This window comes from Lagopus muta, chromosome 4 (genome assembly GCF_023343835.1).
Source record: "Lagopus muta isolate bLagMut1 chromosome 4, bLagMut1 primary, whole genome shotgun sequence".
Lineage (NCBI taxonomy): Eukaryota > Metazoa > Chordata > Aves > Galliformes > Phasianidae > Lagopus > Lagopus muta.
The window spans coordinates 6387834-6407947 of record NC_064436.1 but is presented as its reverse complement, the minus strand read 5'-3'; the positions used below and the strand labels follow the sequence as shown (position 1 = coordinate 6407947).

Genomic DNA, 20114 nt, shown 5'->3' with positions numbered 1-20114 from the left:
AATATAGCTAACCGAGAACAGAGATCAACTTTGCTTCATATTTCTCTTTTTTTGCTTAACTATGAAATCAAAAGTTTAATTTTCTTGTTCCTGATAAACAGGCCAAGCTATCTTACTTCATGACATGCTATTTCACGTTTTGCTCCAAAAACCTGCCATGCTTATTCAATACAAATACTTGAGCTCACTAGAGTAGAAAGAATATGGGAGATGACGGTCATACTGATAATTTTAAAGGAGTGAAAGAAGTCTAAGAAAAAAAAAAAAACAACAAAAAATTTATGGAGGGTTCCCGTAAGTCCACAAAACCCAAGCATGGAAGAAAAACTGCCCATATAGTAGGAAATAAAAATGTGGAGAGGAGATACCGTACCTTGCATGCAACACGCTGCTGAACACACAGACCAATATTTTGGTCTGTGTTTGCACATTCATGCACATGGAAGTGAAAACAGCTTTCTCACACAACCTATTATTTGTCTGAAAGGAAATAATGGGCTTCAATCAGAACTCTGGAAATACCACCTTATTTTCACAGCTTGCCAGATCTACTGCAGTTGACAGCAAGATAAACCACTCAAAAACTTCAGCAAAGCAGAAATGTACATCACTCAGTTCTTTAAATGCATCTTGATTACAGGACTTGTGAACTGGATTCGATCTAACTTTGTTCCACTCAAATTTACGTGCTTAGAATTATGGGCCTCATCTCCCCATGCTGGGAACAGGACCTAAAAAGCAATCCAAGTCATAAATAATATGCTCCATAAAATAATTCAGTATCGTAATACAATCGTTTTAACAAGGACTCAGAGTAACATGCTAAATCCTTCAACAGGAAAATTATAACAGAAAGAAAGCAGTGATTGTTAAGTAATAGATATATTTTTATATTCATCTATTAGAATATTATTTGTTGCCCTTCTCCTTCCTAAAAGCTAGCAATATTCACATAATCTCTTTCATTATAACAAAATGGTTTGCCATAAAGTGTCCAAGTGAAACACTACTAAAAAAAATAGGAGTTCTTAATCGATACCACCTTCTTGTGACCTTTTTGAACAGTTGTGTGCAGTACCTGGACACCTAAAGAATTTTTCAGAATCTTCACTATACTTACAGAAAACAGGAAACACTGACTCACCATGCATTTAAATTAAACGCTGTCCTCATCTTAATACTCAGGTATACAGATTAATACATTTTTAAGAGACATTTTTAGGATATGTAAGGTGTAACACAGACCTCAAGTCTTGGCTCTTTCCTTTTCATACCACTTAAGTCTATGATTTATCATTCTTGGTTCCTTTAACTGCATCTTAATTAATAAACGAGAGCATTCCACTCAAAATTAAGAAGGCAAAATATACTCAGGTGATCACCTCTTTTATTTTTCAAGGGATTTCTCCCTTCATAAGGAAGCTGAGTACCAACAGCAGCATGGAGCATCTAGCTGAAGACTATTAAATCTCAGATTATTTTATGTAAGATACATTTTAAAAATCCATGCTAAATATATGCTTAAATACCGTGATTTAGGTTAATTCTGAGTACCAAAACTGAAAGTCACCTTTGACTGAACAAGAAAGTGACAAAAACAAAACAGAAAGAATTTGCAAACGGAGATAGTAAGGTGACTGAAGGCAATTTGTGTTTGCCCAGTGAAAACGCTGATGCCTCTTCTCCTTCTCTACTTGAAGTAATCCAACTGATTTTCAATTGGAAAATTCACATTAAGCACTGTGAGGCATTTATTTACAGTTTGTTTTCTTAAAACTCTGCCCTCTAATGTAACTGACATATTTTTTAGAGAAGCAGAAAAGGCAAACAAAAACCCCTTAAAGCCCAGCAAAAACATTTTTCTCACTGTGAATGAGTATGGTTGTATTTGACCTACAACATGGTACTCTGCCTACACAGGATCCTGAACTGGGGCTGTTCTGTGTTGATTCAAAGCTTCTCTTTTTACAACCTTACATCTGTTCTGTGAGTTTTATATCAGGATGTTAGCGTACCACCTCCAGAGTCATTTGATATCCTCCCCACAAGCATAAAACAAACAATCCTTTATTTTGCCTTTGGAAAATGAAGACAGTATAGTATCCCTCATGCTGATTTGGAGACGTTTTTAATTGGACAATACTGAACTCATTAGGTCTTCCTGGATCAAAAATAGGCCTTCCTTTTCATGGAGAAATCTCTTGATTTTGCCATCCTTGGCATAAGTTGTATCTAAAGCAGAGTACCGATGGCTCCAGCAGTTTGTTTTAACATCATCCACACACCCCCAGAAAAAGGAGAAGTCTGGGTCATACACTGTTCATAACCTTGGCAGCACGCTGCTGTGCTGCTACCACTGCCAGCACTAATGAAACAAAACTAGACGCAAGCGGTTGTTCCTTAGAAACTTGGTGTTAATGCTGGAACAATCAGCAACGCTCGCACTAATTATTCCTGAGGAACTCAGATCACGGAGTGCAAAGCCAGCCCGACAGCCTTTTCCCTACACATTCTGCATCCTTCTCAAAGCAAAACTGTAAGAAATAGTTGACGCCAAGGCAAACTGCAACCAGCTTGAGAAGAGTCAGAAGTGAAGCACCCTGAAGTCAAAAGAGTAAGAAAATCAACTCGAGCAACATGATCTACGTTTAAAGACATAACCAAGTGAGACATAACTATGCACATAACGAGATAAGCCCATGAAAATTCTCATTTTGATTTTTATTTCCAGTACTGCGCAGGGTAAATGAAGGACGTGAAAAGAGAACAAAGGGGTAATTTGCACACAACAGCAGTTCAGCTTTCCAGTGCCAACATTTCATACAGCGTATCACAGTCGCTATTATGCCCCCACTTGCATGAGTACAGTACAACAGTTACATTTCACCTGGAGCTGTAAGACGAGTACTCACTTGTAATTCTCAACAACACTACATTTGTATGGCCCTCGTTGCTCTCTTGCCTAGGAGGTAGAAGACTGCAGTTCTATTTTGCTTTTTTTAAAAGGGAAACAAAGGAATACCGTGGTACCACGCTGCTCAGCAGTTCAGTTTAAATACCAATTCACTAGCGAGGCTTTCAAACGCTTTGTGCGATAACCTAAAGCTCCTAAAATTTAATTACCTTTTTCTACCGCTTAGAAAGAAGGTACCTCACGCTGATCTCATGTACGACAACGTTGCGTTGGTAAGAGCAAAGGGCTACACGTACTTTGCAACACCATACAACAAACTGAGATCCACACGCATCCCAACGCAATTTGCAGGTTCTTATGAAGGGAATGACAAAGGCCACACTGGAATTATTGCTTTTGCTATCTCTCTCTCTCAAATTCAACTGAAGTTAGACAATCCCCACAGACATATAGATGACCTTAAGTGGATATTCCAAGTTATGTATGCTTTTAAAACTGTATTTTTAAGAGTGAGCAGAGAAAAAAAAAAAAAATCTTAGTTTATGCTTTGATAAACATTAGTTCCTTTCAAAACAATAATATTCCAATGTATGAAAGTTTATCTGAAGAGATATTAATTTCTCATTTAGCACAGAAGTCAGAAATAAACTATTTACTCCTAAAACAATCCTATCTTTATATCACAGAGGAAAATAAGAAGTCTCACAGCTAACGAATCTTATGTCTGATAGCTAGAAATCGAGATCAAAAATTCTACACACAACTGTTTTTCTTTTGGACAAACCTCAGCAAAAACCGGGGCCACAAAGGAGCAGGCTAAGAAAAAACAACAGAGATACAGTTTTCATAAAGACTGCCATTAATATCTGCAATACACTCCGCTTCATTTGGTAACAAAAAGGGTTCCTGCACTCACCCAGGATGCAGAGACCTCACCTACAGCTCCCTTTTCTCCCCAGTCAATCTGACTGAGCAAACCACTGCACCCTGACAAGAATTTCCCACAGCCTCTATTGCAGCAATCAAAGAGACAGCAGAGCAGTTCTCTGGCTCCGTGGCCCAAGAACTCACTTGGAAATGGGGACAGTTGGGTTCAAATCCCTTTTCCAAAGGATGTTTTACTTTCATACAGTGGAACAGTTTCAACTACAGAAAGAGACACCATAAATCTACGTAACTGGGCTACTACAACCTCCACTATCCATCTGCACAGGAAGTTAAACACTGAACTGAAGATTGAATTACGCTGATTAAGGTGATTCACTTAAGGTAGACTTAATGCATCCTGACAGTGACAACACAAAAAGCATGTGTCACCTCTAAGTACCGTTGGTTTTTTCGGTGCCTTTTGAAAATACTGCGCACAAAGAAAACAAAAAGCAGAAGAGCTAAAATGCAAAGTATTGGTTACGTGCAGATCTGAATGGCCTTGCTACCCTACCTCAAAAAGCGAGCTCAAAACACTGTTTACCAACACTCATAAAATCATGATCCTGATCATGATTGTAAAGAGTACAACCAACAGCTCACACACCTTCCCATGCAGGCTTAACCAGCACCTTCCATGCCCTCTGGCTCGTGTGCATCTCTCCTTCCTTTTTCCCTTCTTACCGCCTCCCCAACTAAATGTGGTTCTCCTCAGGCACTACTCAACAACCTAGTCCTCTACCTTTACGCTCACCTGTATCAGGGCTCACAGAGTTGTTTCCCCTGCTGTACATCTACTGTGCTGATCAGTGCCTTGAGCAGCAGCTGCTGTTCTTCCAGCTACTGCAGGAACACCAACACCAGTGTCCCTTTAGTGAGGGGTATCTGCTGAATTTGTTAGTTTTTACCAGATCTGTTTTCAAGGACACCATAAACTGTTGGAATGCAGTGGGGCGTTAATTTTCCCAAGTATATTTTAATAACAAAGTTCAAGTCTGCCTTTATATCCCTCAAAGTGTTGAAGCTACTGAAATAAAAATACAGTGAGTATTTACCTAAAACCACTTAGGATGCCTTTCTTCTAATAAACTTAACTTGCTGAATAGAAGAAAGAAATCCACAAAAGATTTCTCCTCCCACAGCACCAACCAGCTGGTTCACTCACAGCAACACATTCAGCTTGGGCTTCAGGATTTGACACCTGGGCCCAAACCCAGAGCACCACAACGCTGCAGTGCTGCTCCCATGCGAATCCTGGTTGGCATACAGCATCATCTCCCTTTAAAGTCAGCAGACCATATTCTGCCCAAAGATTCATTGTACCCCTCTCCTCCACTGAAGAAGGACCACACGGAAGATACAGAAACATAGAAGGAGGGTGAAAAAAAAATGCAACCAAATCAGAAGCTGGAAATGCACTCTTCTTCTCCTTCTTTTGACTCCTTTTCTCCAAGCAAACTAAAAAACTTGTGCCAGCCCTATTAATTCCTAAGACGTTAGCACACCCTTTCCAATATACTCGAGTTCAACAGATGCAGAACCGAATTTGTGGATTTACCACCTCTACAAGAACACTGAGAATAGTTTATTAGTAATGAAGCTGCTATCTTCAGAATGTTGTGCAGAATCTCAAAGCGCTTCAGAGACTTGCAGGAAGTAATCGTCACAGTCCTATCAGTTGTTATTCAGGTGTGAAGTTCCTTCACCTTCAGCATGCATTAGAATTGAAATACTGTAAAGCCACACAGCACATGACACTATTTCAAAATAAACAACATGTGGCATTTTAAGGCTAAAATACATACATACCAAAGGAAAACAGACAACATGTGAGTCAACATAATTGCAATTTTCACCTATTGTCTACTCAGGTTTTCTACAGCAGCTTTTCTATTTCGATGCTCTTCAAAACGTTCCTAAAACATCAGGGCTACCTCTACAGTTTGTTTCTAGAGCACCTTCTCCTCCCCAGGTCTCAAGTTCAATCACAGCAAGTAGAGTCATCTGTTGGATCCAGCCTCCTCCCCCTCCATTTCTCCTCCAGCGTTTCCATCACTGTACTCTAAATATACTGATGCATTTCGTATTCCTTCATCCCAATTCACAATCACCCCACTTCAATTGACTTTCTGCTCTTTAGCATCCAGTCGCACTGAAATTTCTCTTCTTATCAGATATCTCCGCCCTGAAGCGTCCTTCCATTCCCCCAGTGAAATGAGTGACCACCTTTGTGCTTCACCCTTCATGTGCCTAATTAACTGCTATCCCAGTGCAAGGTCACCCTCGGCATCTCCCAGACCTGGCCTGCACCTCACATGTACTTCCCCTGCTCCTGCTTGCACACTGTGTGGATGTGCCAGGCATAGGCCCTATGGCTAGGCTGACTTCTTCCCCGCATGGTTTTCCCAGCCCCTTTCTCTGGCTCCACAACCTACCTCCAGAGCCTGATTTAGGAGACAGATACAGCTTAAGTCTGACACACCTTGAAGAGCCAAAATTGAACAAATGTGCAGGCTGCGGTGGTAGCAAATACCACATCATCTGCATTTGTGCTTCTAGAACTGTGATTTGTGGATTACCGATTGCCTGAAAGATTTACAAGATAGCTCATGAAACAACCACAAAGAAGCTTTTCATTTGCATACAAAGGCAATGACACCACCTTATTTTTATTTATCCTATTTTATACTGAAAATCTTGCAACTGCTTTGTGATGTAAATGAAAGCACAGGAAATTACCTTCCTCCTCCAACAAATAAGCAATAGCTCTCTCAATCTTTTCCTCTCGTACTTATTTAGTGTGGTAGCACATCTTACACCAAATAGCAGCTCAAATTGGCATTTCTCAACTTTCAAAAACCAGTGTAGACCCCGAGACTTATTTCTGGAAGACCTATATGTCTTTTGAAAGATTATCTATTCATCTGCTTATTGACTATGCCTGTCCTGCTTAGACTGAAGATCTAAGAGGATTACAGAACCTGGTGGCAAGGCTGAAGGCTTGTTAACTTAATAAGCCAGTGGATTTAAAACTGTGTTACATTAAACAGGTTTTGAAAATGGTTTAACTCTGCCAGCGTGGGTAAGATTTAAGAGTCTCCTTTCAGATCTTTATCTAGCTCATGCAAAAGATGACCACAGGAAACAGCAGCACACTGACATACACAAACAAGTGAAAGTCCTTGAGAAGTCTGTTTTCTTCTGGCACTCGCCGATCTTCAAAATAAAAGCTTCATCTTTTCTCCAAGGTGCATTACCACAGCACACCAACTGCACCTTTACTCTGCTTAAAAGAAGTTTCTAGAATAGCTACGCCCTATGTGTGCCAGTCACTTACCTGATCATCTCTGAATACTTCTAACGTGTAAATCAGTCAGAAGTGTCTGCATTGCTCATTGTTTTTAATACACATAAAATATCAACTACATAACCTGAAGTAATAGAGCATGCTAATGAAGAATAATTTAAAAGACCTGCTTCAAACTATTCAGCGTTGATCCTCTCCTGTCTCTGTGCAAGCAAAACTACCTTCCATTAGTTCAGCAGTATAAAAGAGCGGGTTCTTCTGTCTGTAACCAGAGCTTTTCAAGTGCTTGTCTTGGAAAACTGTGCTTCACACAAGATGAAACAGGGCTTTTGTTCTTCAAAAAGCTTCCCAATGTCCATGCGTATTTTCAAAGTTTAGGTACTGAAAAGGACTTCAAGAGAGGTAATATATACATCTTTCCTCTATTAAAAGGGGAATAGTTACCTCATCTTACTGTAACGTCAATGACATGAACAAAATTAGTTTTGTTAATGAAAATACATTACAGAATGAGGAAAGTGTTCGACTGCTTTTGAGTGCTCCAGCTGTGAGGAAGCTCAATAAAACATCCGCTGGTGTCAGACTTCACTTCTAACCAAAAATTAAGACTGCTGTGCAACACTGATGGCACTTGCTTTCGAGAGGAGGAGAAGGACATTGGTATTAATTTTTAAGCACCTTTCAAAGGCTCACCTGTAATCCAAGATACACTTATGATAAATAGTTTACTTCCCAGCTTGAAGCTGTCAAATTTCACTCATTTACAGAAAGTAGAAATGGACAACCCACACTGAGCTCTAAAGAAACGGGGTAAGAACAGTTAAACTCCCCCTCTAAGACCTTTCATTTCAAAAAGCTAATGAGCGAACATTATTACATCCATACATTTATACCTCATTTTGAAACCTCTGCGTGGAAAGCGGAATTTATCCGCACTGTTTTAAACACAATTACTGTGTGAAAGAAACAGCATATAAATGCATCAAAGAGAATCACGTACCCATTTTGAGGACCAGACACACATTCTTGCAGGCTGTTTTTCTACTTCCAAATTTAAGCATTTACAGTGCAGACGGAAAAACAAAATTAATCAAGGGTCACCTGAGACAGAGAAGACCCAGCCAATAAATTCAATTACTTCAAATTCTGAAGTGTTGACATTCCTGTGCTACAAAAACCTTATGCTGGATAATAAAAATCACATGCTTCAGTGTCACATAAGCATCACAACCATTAGGTCGTAAGGGTACGTTGGTAATTGATTTCCACCATGGATTGCTCATATTTGCCACAATTGATTTGCACCTACCTAGCAGCTCAGACTCCCAGACACCTTACTGTCTGTAAATGGAAGACAGTTCAATTGCACTGTGGTGTAACATTTTCCCTTCAGCTGTACAGCCCAAACATGCATGTTTCCACCCAACTCTGAATGGCATTTTGAAGTTATGCATAGAAGCATCAGATCATGGAATCAATGCATAGAAGCATCAGATCATGGAATCACTGAACAGTTTGGGTTGGAAGGGACCTTAAAGATAATTCAGTTCCAACACCTCTGCAGCGAGCAGGGTTGCCAGCTGTTAGATCACGAAGACAAAGAATTCCAAATGCTGAACTCTGCTTATGTAGAATCTCCAGAACGATGACCAGCTCACCTGTAGCCTCAACTGGATCTTGGCAGAACTAAAATGTTTTGGTTTTGATAGTTTTGTTGTTTTTTTTTAATGTTTTTTTTTTCCCCCCTGTTGTTTCAGCTTTATTTCTTAAAAGAAGTGACTCATCCTGCCGGGAAATTACATGGCAATTTGTTAATACCAAAATACAACTCTGTACAGCTGCTAAACGAAAGACTAGAACAGACTTTTGTTTGTATTGGCATTTTAGCACTGCACTGACAGTGACAAGTATTTCATCTCCTTTACAGAAAGATATGGAATACTGCAGAGACCATTCTGTTCCATTTTTTTTGCTCTCCATGTTAGTACTAGCAAGCCAAAACACCATACAGTCTGACTTGCCCTTCACAGGTAGAATGTACACATATCACACTCACTGCTGTAACCATGAAGCCATAGAGAAGCCACAGAGATCTGTGCAAACAGGATTATGGTGTCCTTAGCTTCCCTCCTCTCACCCAGTCTAATCCCCTCTCAGTACCATTTAAAGTTTCTGACTCATGGAAGAGACAACAATATTACTTATCTGCTCAGGAAGTACCTTTAAGAACACTGAAGATGATTATATGCATACACTCTAGGAAAAACACCTGAATCCTGATAATTTCCTGACATTTAGGAGGATGGACAAGAGGAAGAAAAGACTTAACGGCTTGCCTCTGTGCTGACCGAACCAGCCAGGGGCCCAACCTACACACAGCCCAAGCAGTACCTACAGGATGAGCACAAATGAAAGCAGTGACTCAAGCAGAACGCAGCAAGGCTTTCACTGGGATGATGCCCCCAGCACGATGATCAAACGTGACAACTCTCTACCATACCACAGTCTTAACTGCACAGACAGCGCAATGCCTTGGAGACTTCTGTCATCTTCAACTATCAGCACTGCTGAGCTGGAACCTGATAGATTTGGAAACCAATAAAGGACTTTTAAGACAGTTGAACTATTGTTTCTTTATGTTAACACTTCTTGGAACGCAGACATCACAGCGTAAAAGAAGTCCACCAATAACAGAACTGCAACACAGCGCTCATAAAGCAGGCACATCATTTCTAGGAAGCTAACTTTGAAGCTCTTCTGTCGGGTTGTTCTGACAGGTTGTTTTTCCCTCATTCAGATCTACAGGCAGCTAGAAATGTATAAATAACACACGCTATATCACTGCTCTTCAGTATTCTGAAAGTGTGCCAGAGTCAAGGTATCCATTACTTTGTCAACACATATCAGAAAGGCTTAAGCAACCTTCACAAGTTTGGAGGACAAGGGGAAATAACATTAAGTTGAAGGAGGGGAGATTTAGGTTTTGGATGTCGGGGGAAGATCTTTGCTATGAGAGTGGTGAGGTGCTGGAACAGCTGCCCAGAGAGGCTGTGGATGCCCCGTCCATCCCTGGAGGTGTTCATGGCCAGGTTGGAGGGGCCCTGGGCAGCCTGGGCTGGTATTAAATGGGGAGGTTGGTGGCCCTGCATGTGGCAGGGGGTTGGAGCTTCATCATCCTTGAGGTCCTTTCCAACCCTGGCCATTCTGTGATCCTGTGAAGCAGCCTTCACAAGTTTGGAGGGTGAGGAATGAGCAGAATAGGCTGCTTTCTCTCAATATGCTATTCTCCCACTTCAGGGCTGCTCATTTCCTATAATTAATCCAGCTCACCTCTAAACAGGCATTCTTGGTCCAAAAGAGCTGCTCTTAAAAAGATTCCCATGGGGTAAATTGAAAAGAAAAGCAAAGAAACTAGCATAATACAACTAACCCAAGAATTCACTGTTGATTTTCCGAGATGAAGCTTTTGTGCCTAAAAAAGAGGCATCTGATTGGGACTGAGACATAACAGATGCACACTTCCCTTTGTGTAAGAAGGGTAACGTGTGGACAGAGCTGACCAGATGATACCTCAGCTTCAATTACTGAGACACATTTCTATCCACACTAAGATACACACGCAGCCAGTGATAAAAAGGAGATGGCACTCCTGTCACAACTGAAGGAGGCTAATCAACATAGCAGCACTAACCTATGCTTTATAGCCCTCATTCATTCAGTAGATAATCATAAACACCATGCGAGCTTCTGCAGTCCAGACACGTCAGAGCATTTTTTCTTTTCCTTGTTGCTTATTTTACTTTCCTTAACTTTGACACAGTCCAGGGCAAGTTGGACAGGAAAGGGAAGCAAGATATGTTTTCTTTTTCTTCGGAAGAAGTACACTATGTAAGATCAAAGATCACATGGTTGAATAAAGGACAGCGATGGAGCCAAAGGAGGAAGCTAAGCATATGATACAAAGGAGGCACTGCAATGGGAAGTCCTCTGAAAGACAAACAAGTAAAGAATTCCAAGTTTAATTAGTACACCTGCAGTTTTAGGAATGCAGAGAACAGCAGGCCTACACGCACGTGTAAAATGAGGATGAGGAAATACCACTTAAAAACCATTTCACTCAGGTAAAGGAGAGGGACAAAGAAAGATTTCCTGGCTGAGCCCCGTTTTAATCACCCCCTCTAGCTTCTCCTACCTTACAGTGCATCTATTAAGCCACAGAACAAGAGACACCAATCATAAAAAAGCTCAGCAAAATGCTGAAAGAAACACAGCAATAGTACAACTGTGACTTTTATTTTTAAACTAGAACCTGGACCATCTATGTAAAGCAACTGTATAATTGTATTCGTACTGATTTCTATGGTAATAAAGAGAAAAAGAAGAAAAGATTTTTATATCATTAAAAAACAAAGACGGCTGCCCTTCATGAACCCATTAAAATACAGGCTTTAAGCATCTTTTTTGTGCAGAAGTTTATGTTTTCCTGAATGATCAAAGCAAAAACCTGTAAATAGCCAAGTTAGAGTGCAAAAAAAAAAAAACAAACCAAAAAAACACCACTGTAAAATTTAAACACATCTCCAGTGATGGAGGAATACCAATACTAAATCAGGAAATGAAAGAAAGTCAAGACAGGCCCTCCTCTTCCTGAAGAGCAAATAATTATAGGTGTGCCACTATGAAGGTAATGCCTCATTTATTTTCATGGAAACTACGACAGATACGAAGAGCACAATAACACTATTTGATAGAGGGAATTCCCAGCTGCAAAACACTACTTTTTCAACACAGTCACTGCCATTAGCTATGCATTTTTGCCAGCCATGAAGAAAAGCCTGCATGCTGTGCTTGTAAAAAGAAAAAAAAGAAAATAAATCTGCACCAGCAGAGCTGGCCCACTGTGTCACAGCTGCTCTCACAGCAGCGCTGCAAGGAAAATGTTGCTCACACAGTCCATCTTCCGTTGGCCTGGAAGCCAGAAGGCACCAAACAGTAGATGTGGTGGGACAGGACAGCCAATATAAGCAATGTACAGTACTGTTTATAAACTGCTATGGCATTCCCGTGTTGCAATAGAAAGGTTCTTTTCTCTGGCCTGACTCTGGAAGTCTTCAGCTTAGTCAGCATCACGATCAGATGATGTCAGAGCTCAGGGTTTGTCCAGCTTCCAGGAAATCCATAAGGATCAGCTCTTTCCAATCCCAGAAGACAGTGCACATCACCTTACCCAAGGAGGGCAGCATCTTGAACTTTTTCCATGGACGGGGAATTCACACACCACCAATCTGCAGACTGCAATTTTAACTCCATCTCATAGAGGCAGCACCGCATCTTGTCACCAGTAATGATGTCAACGGGTGCCATCTTTTCCTGCATGGAGGAATTCAATGGCACACCTTTGTTTCATAGGCACTTCTATGTAGGAAGCCATTCTATTAGGCTGTCCTGTTACCGTCTGTCACACAGAAACAAAACGGACCAGAATACAGGTAGGAAGCCTCTACTGCCATATCACCATCCGCCCCTGGTGTCGTGGGCCAACATCCTAAGTAGGAGGCATTACTTTCAGAGCAGCCCTCACACAACACTATTATGAACATGCAAACATGTAAGAGAGCGACAAAACCAGAAGATTTAAGAGCCAAACCCACACTGCGGATTTATTTTTGAGTTTGGTTTGGGTTTGTTTGGTTGTTTTTTTTTTTGTTTTTTTTTTTTTTAGGTCAAGCTACTTCAAAACCTAATTAGTATAATAAAGGAATCAGAGCAGTTTCTCACCTATTTCATCAAGCAGATTTCTGTCAGCTTGCAGAGAAAGACTACTATCAAGGTTCAAAGCGTGGAACTAAATATTTCAGTGCTAGCAGCGTCATTCACATTAGATATTCTCTTTTCATCCCTTTCAAAATACACTCACATCTACACACAGGTCTTCCAGTCAGATACAAATTTCCCAAGATAAAGAATGTAACACCAGCTTCCAGCTATTTTTAAGCATCTCAGTGAAGAAAAGGCAGACATTTACGTGGCTATCAAACACTCAAATACAAAAGGAAATCCTTTTAACAAATCAACACTAGGCACTGCACCATCTCTGGTCCAGGAAATGGATTATCAACAGCTCTTCAGTAATCTGGAAGTCAACTATTTAGTGAGCGCGCTGCGGTATCTACTGACCTCAGCTGAGACTGTGGACCCATTGTAAAACACTATACATCATCCAAAATAAAAAGTCCATCCTTGCCCTACAGAGTACACAGTTTAAATAGCAACTCAGACAAAGGACGTACTATCAGTCATATCTGCAGATGGGAAGCAGAGGCACAAAGGGCTGCGGGTGACTTGGCTCAAGGTTGTAACAGACATCTGTGGGAAAGCCAGAAACTGAGCCCGGAAGCACTGACTCCTAGCCCAGCATTTTCAGATGGAGATAATTCTTCCTATTGCTTGCCTTCCTTCTCTCTACTTAATTAGTTATCTAGCAGCCATACACATTAATAAAGAGATAATCTGCTATTCTTCTATATTCATAATTTCTATTAAATTTTTATCTGGCTTAACATAGCATAAAGAAGGCTTACAAAGAAGTAATTAAAACGGTACAAGCATCTGTAGATGTAAAATCAGAATCTGTTGTTTCACAAAGTGTGAGAGGCAACAGAAGTGCATGTGCACGTTTTAGAGAGGCTTCTCAAAATATTTCCTAACCACGTCTGACGAATAGAAATGAACAGCTCTCCCTGCAGTCAGCACAGCAAACCCCTCTGAGTTGCACCTTGCTTCTTCCTACTTTTCTAAGAAAGAACACATGCAGAATTGTGATTCAAACTGCACAGACAACAGTAAACTTCTCTTACAAAAAAAAAAAAGAAGAAAGAAAAAGCAGATATGGTACAGACCCCAAAAATACAGACCCCAAAAATCAAGCACTGCCAGGTAATGACTCGCTAACTTATCAGCACAAATACCAGGCACGAAACTAACTGCATTAGCAGCTGCATGTTTCTACAAGAGCGGATTTTTTCCAAGAGTTACACTTTATAACCTGATCTATCATCACAATACAGGCCTCTGCTAAGTGTCCTATTGGTAAACATCTGCATTTCTGAGTACTGTTTTGTTCTGCTGACTTTTGTTCGGTGCAGATTTTAAACACATGTTCCATTCAACATCTGCTGTTATGCGTGGTCAAAACCCCAAGTGGACCTCATGTTTATTTTCAACTCTTTGTTAAAGTTGCAGATCTATGAATAGCACATTTGCAATCCCACGGTTTTCTTCTGACATAAACAAAGACTCGCCAAGGTATCAGCTGGCCAGTGAGCACCGTGCCTACAGCTGCAACACTCACTTCAGCTCCCAGTGGGTCCACGAATCCTGTCCCAAAGTCCAGCTGTGTAGGCTGCCAGCACGGCCTCTTCTCCTTCAGAGCTCTCGAGCATAAAGGAAAACTCACTGCCAACACCACCCATCAAATCTGACAGATAAACAGGTCACACTTCCCAGGCCCTAACAGAAGAGAAGGCAGCCCATCAGACCCACTACCCAAAGCTGAGCGTCCAATTCAGACACTACCATTGGGAAAAGACAGCCTGGATCTCTCTCTTCTCCTTCCTGGCCTTGCAGCTGCTTCAGCAGTTCCCAGGCAAACCTATTAGAATGCAATGGAGTTTAATCTCTTACTGTTAAAACCTTAAACCTTACTTTTTGAAGCTGGGGTACACCCACATCAGAATGGAAGCGTGGGGTCACAACGCAATGCCAGGCTGCCACTTACTCATTAGTAGAAGCCTGTGGAATAAGATTTTGTTTGTGGGCTTCTTTTCTCCTCAATTTAGAAGAACATATCTCAAACAGCTGAGATGTTAGTGGTTAAGAAAAATGGAATGCTCAGAACAAGAATTTATTAAAGAAATGAGGAAGCCCCATCAGCACCTTAAGTGAGCAATTCCTAAGAGCCTGTAATGTTCCTTTACCTTCTTGTTTCAACGAAACATCACCATCTGTGGTGAAGACTCTGCTTTTAAGATGAAAATGAAGAAAAAAAAGCAAAGAGTTTTATGACTGATCCAATTTAAGATTTCTCTTAAATCTGAAATCTGTAAGATTTCTCTCTATCATTTCTCACTTAGATTATACCATCAATACCCATTCAGCGTAAATCAAATCCATCAGGCTTGGCCAGTTTTCTGGGAAGGAAAAACATCTTTATCTCCCACTTATCTATTTTGCCTACACCTGGTCCAGGCAACAGATGAAAAACAGAATCACAGAATGGCCAGGGTTGAAAGGGACCTCAAGGAAGATGAATCTCCAACCCCCCTGCCACATGCAGGGCCACCACCTCCACATTTAATACCAGCCCAGGCTGCCCAGGGCCCCATCCAACCTGGCCTTGAACACATCCAGGGATGGGGCATTCACAGCCTCTCTGGGCAGCTTTCAGACCACCTAGGCAGCTCCATTCAAGATTCTGTGGAAAAGACAACCCTAACTTTGTTAACTAGTTGAACCATAAATAAACTAGCAGGAAAATTCATGACTTGTTTTTTCCCCTTGAATTTGTACTGCCCAAGACATACATATCTACCAACTTAAACCTATCCTCTGCTACAGCAACTAGAACATTCTCCAGCACCTCCCAACTTATGCCCACAGTAGGCTTAAGCCTCCAGCAATAAGCATGCCCTCTTAAAACTGCCATAAGGAACTCAAGATAATACCTGTCTGACATCCCTTGTGGAAGTGACTTCAAAAGGCACCAAATTATTATCCGCACCAAAAACAAGGAGCTCAACCACCACTTGTTCTCCCAGGCAAGGTGGCAGCTCAGAACAGCAGAGCTGGACACTCATGTGAGGCAATTTCCATCAGGCACAGCACTGTGCTGCCTTTGTCCAACTGGCAGTCAGAGAAAGGTGCAGAGGGCTTCCTCCATCAAGACAGAAGGGAACACAAAGAGGTTTAGAACTCATACCAAGAAATAGCACTTGTTTAGTGGTGAGAGATTATACAGGCTACAGAAAGAAACAGGGTTATTGCAGAGGGAGGAATATGAGGTGCAAGGCACATTAACCCCCATCACCCCCAGCTTTATTAGATTTAAGGCACAAGGAATCATTTGTTTGTTTATTGCCATGTGTCACCACATACACCCAGAGAATGCAATACAGGCAGAACTCTAAAACAACAGGGCTGGCAGTCTCACAGCCATTGATACAGCTCAGGAAATGGCGTTGCAGTACATGCTGAATTAACCTTTTCTCTCAACTATGGCATCCTCTGAAAGGGCGTTTTTGAGTTTAGTATTACTTCAGGGTATAAGCAGAATGTTTATGACTTGACAGCCTTCACCCACATTCACTTCATTTAACGTAACAGCAACTTTCATTTATTAGTTCCCCTTCAGCAAAATTAGTTCAGGAAATCTGACTCTGCCACTCATCCAGAAACAGATTTTCCTCCCCAGCTCCCAGAGAAGAACAGTATTTGAAACCATCTTTATGCTATAGCTCACAAAACAAATGCAACATTCACTTCAACACTGTCCATTCAACTGGCATTCTGTCTTCTGAACTTTGTTTTTTTTAAACAATTTAACATAGAAAAAGGAAATAGTGTTCCTTCACCCCCATTATCATTCCTCAGAGTAGGCTCATTCTTAAAAGCACTGGCCTCCTCATTAAAAGAAGGCTCTGGACAAAGTGGACAGAGGATGAGAGATCATCTTTCCTGTCTCCCAAAGGAAAGAAGACACAAGAATGCCTGTGTTACTCTAAATAGCTTTGAAGCTCCAGAAACAAAGACTTATTGAGACTTACTGTAAAACACTGACATCTACCACTAGCATACACAGAGTATCAATTAATTGCAGGAGGAATCCACATGGTCACAATTTTAATGGCACATGCTATAAAACAGCTAACGAATTGAAGCAACATTCCATACGTTATCACTTTCTACTCTGTGCAACATCTGGAAATGTAAGTGTTCCACAATATCCTGTTGTGCAACACTGAAAAGAATATTCCATATTCCATATACCATTTTATTATTTTTCTACCGAGGCTTTGAGAAACTCTGGTGTGCACCCACTTGCATATGCACTACATTCCTACACCACAAGTCTTCTCCAAAAAGGCATCCGTGACAATACACATATCCATATAACTTGTTTTTGTATGGTCATTTTTGCTCTATTTTGAGCTGAAGAGCTTCTGAAAAAGCAAGATGTCATAGCAAACTCTTCAGGGTAATGGACAAGACCAGATGATTGGTTTGGATTTTGCTGATGTTTTTTTTTTTTTCTCTACTTAACTTGTTTCAAGGCTTAGCTTCTAAAACAGAAGTACATCACCTCCTCTCCCTTACCAACATATACACACAGATCAAAACTCATTAGCAGGAAGCAGCATGACACTCATCATTGTTATATTCTAGAGAGAAGAACCTAATGAGATTATCCAGCAGCTAAAACAATACAATCTAATGAAGGAACACCTGTGCTTGAAATTCTCTTGCCAATTTAGGGGGTGCATCGAAGATGTTTTAGAAATGCCAGTCAAAACGCTTATTTGTCTCCAGAATTATGTGTAAGCTTTTCCTCATTTGGTAAGTAAACGAAAACATTCAGATGTACCTGAAGATAAAGACTAGCCTTGCCAAGTACATGTTTAAACCCTCTCCCTGAAACTCCATAGGACATTTCGCTAAATTCAGCAAGAAGGAAACAAACATGAATTGTTTGGACAGTGTATATCCATCATGGGAACGCAGGACAGGCAACATCCCCAGGAGGGCAGCAGGACCCTTCAGAGAAGCCCATCTGCCTTCCTGCTAAGACATAACAGAGCAAGGTCGGTAGTCTCATAAATGATTATTTCCTGATAAGGGCTATAGAACAGATAACCATAAACAAGGCACTACAGTCTCGATCATAAGGCACAACAAAGTTCACGAGTCGCATGAATCCTGTGAAGGAACCAGAGCACAGGCTTAAGACAGTGTTTGCCAATCACAGCACACTGATTCTTCTACTTGCTTCAAAAAATACTTTCAAGAAGAAAAGGACTGACAGGGTGAGGACAGGAAGGACAAACAAACTTACCAGACCACAGCAATTCAAAGATCTCTTCTTTTTCAAAATCAAAGCTTAGCTCTTTAGAAGCCAAAGGCAAAACTTCCATCACCTTCAACACGAACTTAACTTCCCTCCCATCTGTAATACTCAACGTACCTACTTTGCAGGAAGCGTACAGATAACCAGAAAGGGCAAGAGCCAAAGTAAGATCTCCAGTATGGAAGTATTATCCCTAATCATCGATATTTACACAGCAATAAACCATCACCAATAAGAGAACTGATGCCAGACATCCACAACAACTGTCCAAAATAATTTGTTTTGCCACATATACTACCTGACCGATCTCATCCTGAAACAAAGGCAAATAACATTTTGAAACCACGAGGAAAAGGATCTCAACAAAATATACCACGTTCCATCCTACTTACCCTAACAGGAGGGCTCCGTGCTTGCACCCTTTGCTGCTGCCCAGCCTGAGAGCTCTGCAGGTCCTTGGATCCGCAATTAGCAGTGATGGGGACCCTTAAATTATTTGCACCCCCGGTCCCACCAACAGTGCCAGGCTTCCGCGGCCGCTGTTTGATGCCATCCAGTAGTCTAACAAGCAAAATGTTGCTCGGAAGTTCATCAACACTGCAGTCCACTAAAGTCCTGCACTCGGGGCAGCGAAGCTCGTTCCGGGAGCTCACGATACCCAGCAGGCAGCGTTTGCAGAACGTGTGTTGGCAAGGCAAGACTTTCGCCGAGGCATCGAGGCGCTCCAAGCACACGGGGCACTCCAACAGATCCAGCAGAGCCGATTCATCCATTTTCTTCGCCGCGCTTAACCAAAAAACCGAATCTCCACAGTGCGTTTTGAGGACTCCAGGGCTATCATGTTACATCCATTCCTCCTCTGGCTGCGCTCTGTAATTTTTTGAGGGAGAAAGGCGTTAAGAAGCTCGAAAAAGAGTCACCGGGTCCACTTTCCCTTCAGATATTCCTACAACGAGCCAAACGTTGCACGTCTAGACTCTAATCCAACACTGCGTATTCAATATAGGAAAGAAACCTTGAGACAGCACTAAATAACAACCACAGCCTACATTTAGGCACCCGATTAGAACAAATACCACGGCCAACAGGAACAGCCGGAGGTTCGAATCCCAGCCGTCGGCAATCGGCTGTACCTCGGGCTGCGCCGCCGGGCGGGAAGGAGGGAAGGAGGGCGGGAGGCGCGGCGCCCAGGGCGGCCGCCAGAGCTGCGGAGCCGCGGCGCGAACTTGCGAGCCCTCGCGATCCGCCGGCCCGCCCCAACCTGCGCCGGGCCGCACCTCCATGTTGCTCCACCGCTTCTCACCCCGTTCGGCGCCCCTCCCCGCCCGTACCCCCACTTCAGCCCCGGCCGGGCCCGGTCGCGGGGAGCGGCCCTCGGGACGGGAGCCGTCACGCCGCCTCGGCCGCCCCGCGGCCTCTCACCGTGCGTCGCCGGCCCCGCTTTGTTCCCGCGAGGAGCCGCCGACCCCGCCGGCGCCTCTCCCGCCGCGGCAGCGCCGAGGCCGCCGGCCCCTCCCGCCCGCCGCGCTGGGCTGACGCGGGGAGCGGCTCCGCTCCGCCCCGCCCGGCACCGCCCCGCCGAGGGGGCCGCGGCGGCAGGGAGGGTGAGGCGGCTCCCCTTCAGCGGCTGCGCCTCCCTGGCGGGTGGAGCCGGCCCGTTACGGCCGCCCCTTCCTCCTCCTTCGCCAGGTGCCGAGGAGCTGGAAGGCGGCCAGCCGAACCCTACGTGACGTTCAGCATCTCTTCTGCTGCCAACTGGGAAAGGAAACGATCGGGACGTGTCCCTGCTCGGGGTCACCGCACGCACCTGTTGTCACCTCACTGAGTTCTGCGTGCTGGTGAAGGCC

General features: G+C 42.6%; 1 protein-coding gene across 1 annotated transcript in view; it reads right to left on the bottom strand.

Moving 5' to 3' along the window:
* Positions 1 to 19798, bottom strand: part of SH3RF1 (SH3 domain containing ring finger 1) — a 72453-nt gene extending 52655 nt beyond the window's left edge. The window contains exons 1-2 of the mRNA XM_048941275.1: positions 19690 to 19798; positions 18660 to 19137 (exon numbers count right to left, since the gene is read on the bottom strand). Of these exons, the coding sequence (XP_048797232.1) occupies positions 18660 to 19040 (381 nt within the window). The 5' untranslated portion in view covers positions 19041 to 19137; positions 19690 to 19798. The remainder of the gene's footprint in view (positions 1 to 18659; positions 19138 to 19689) is intronic.
* Between the last annotated feature and the right edge of the window lie 316 nt (positions 19799 to 20114).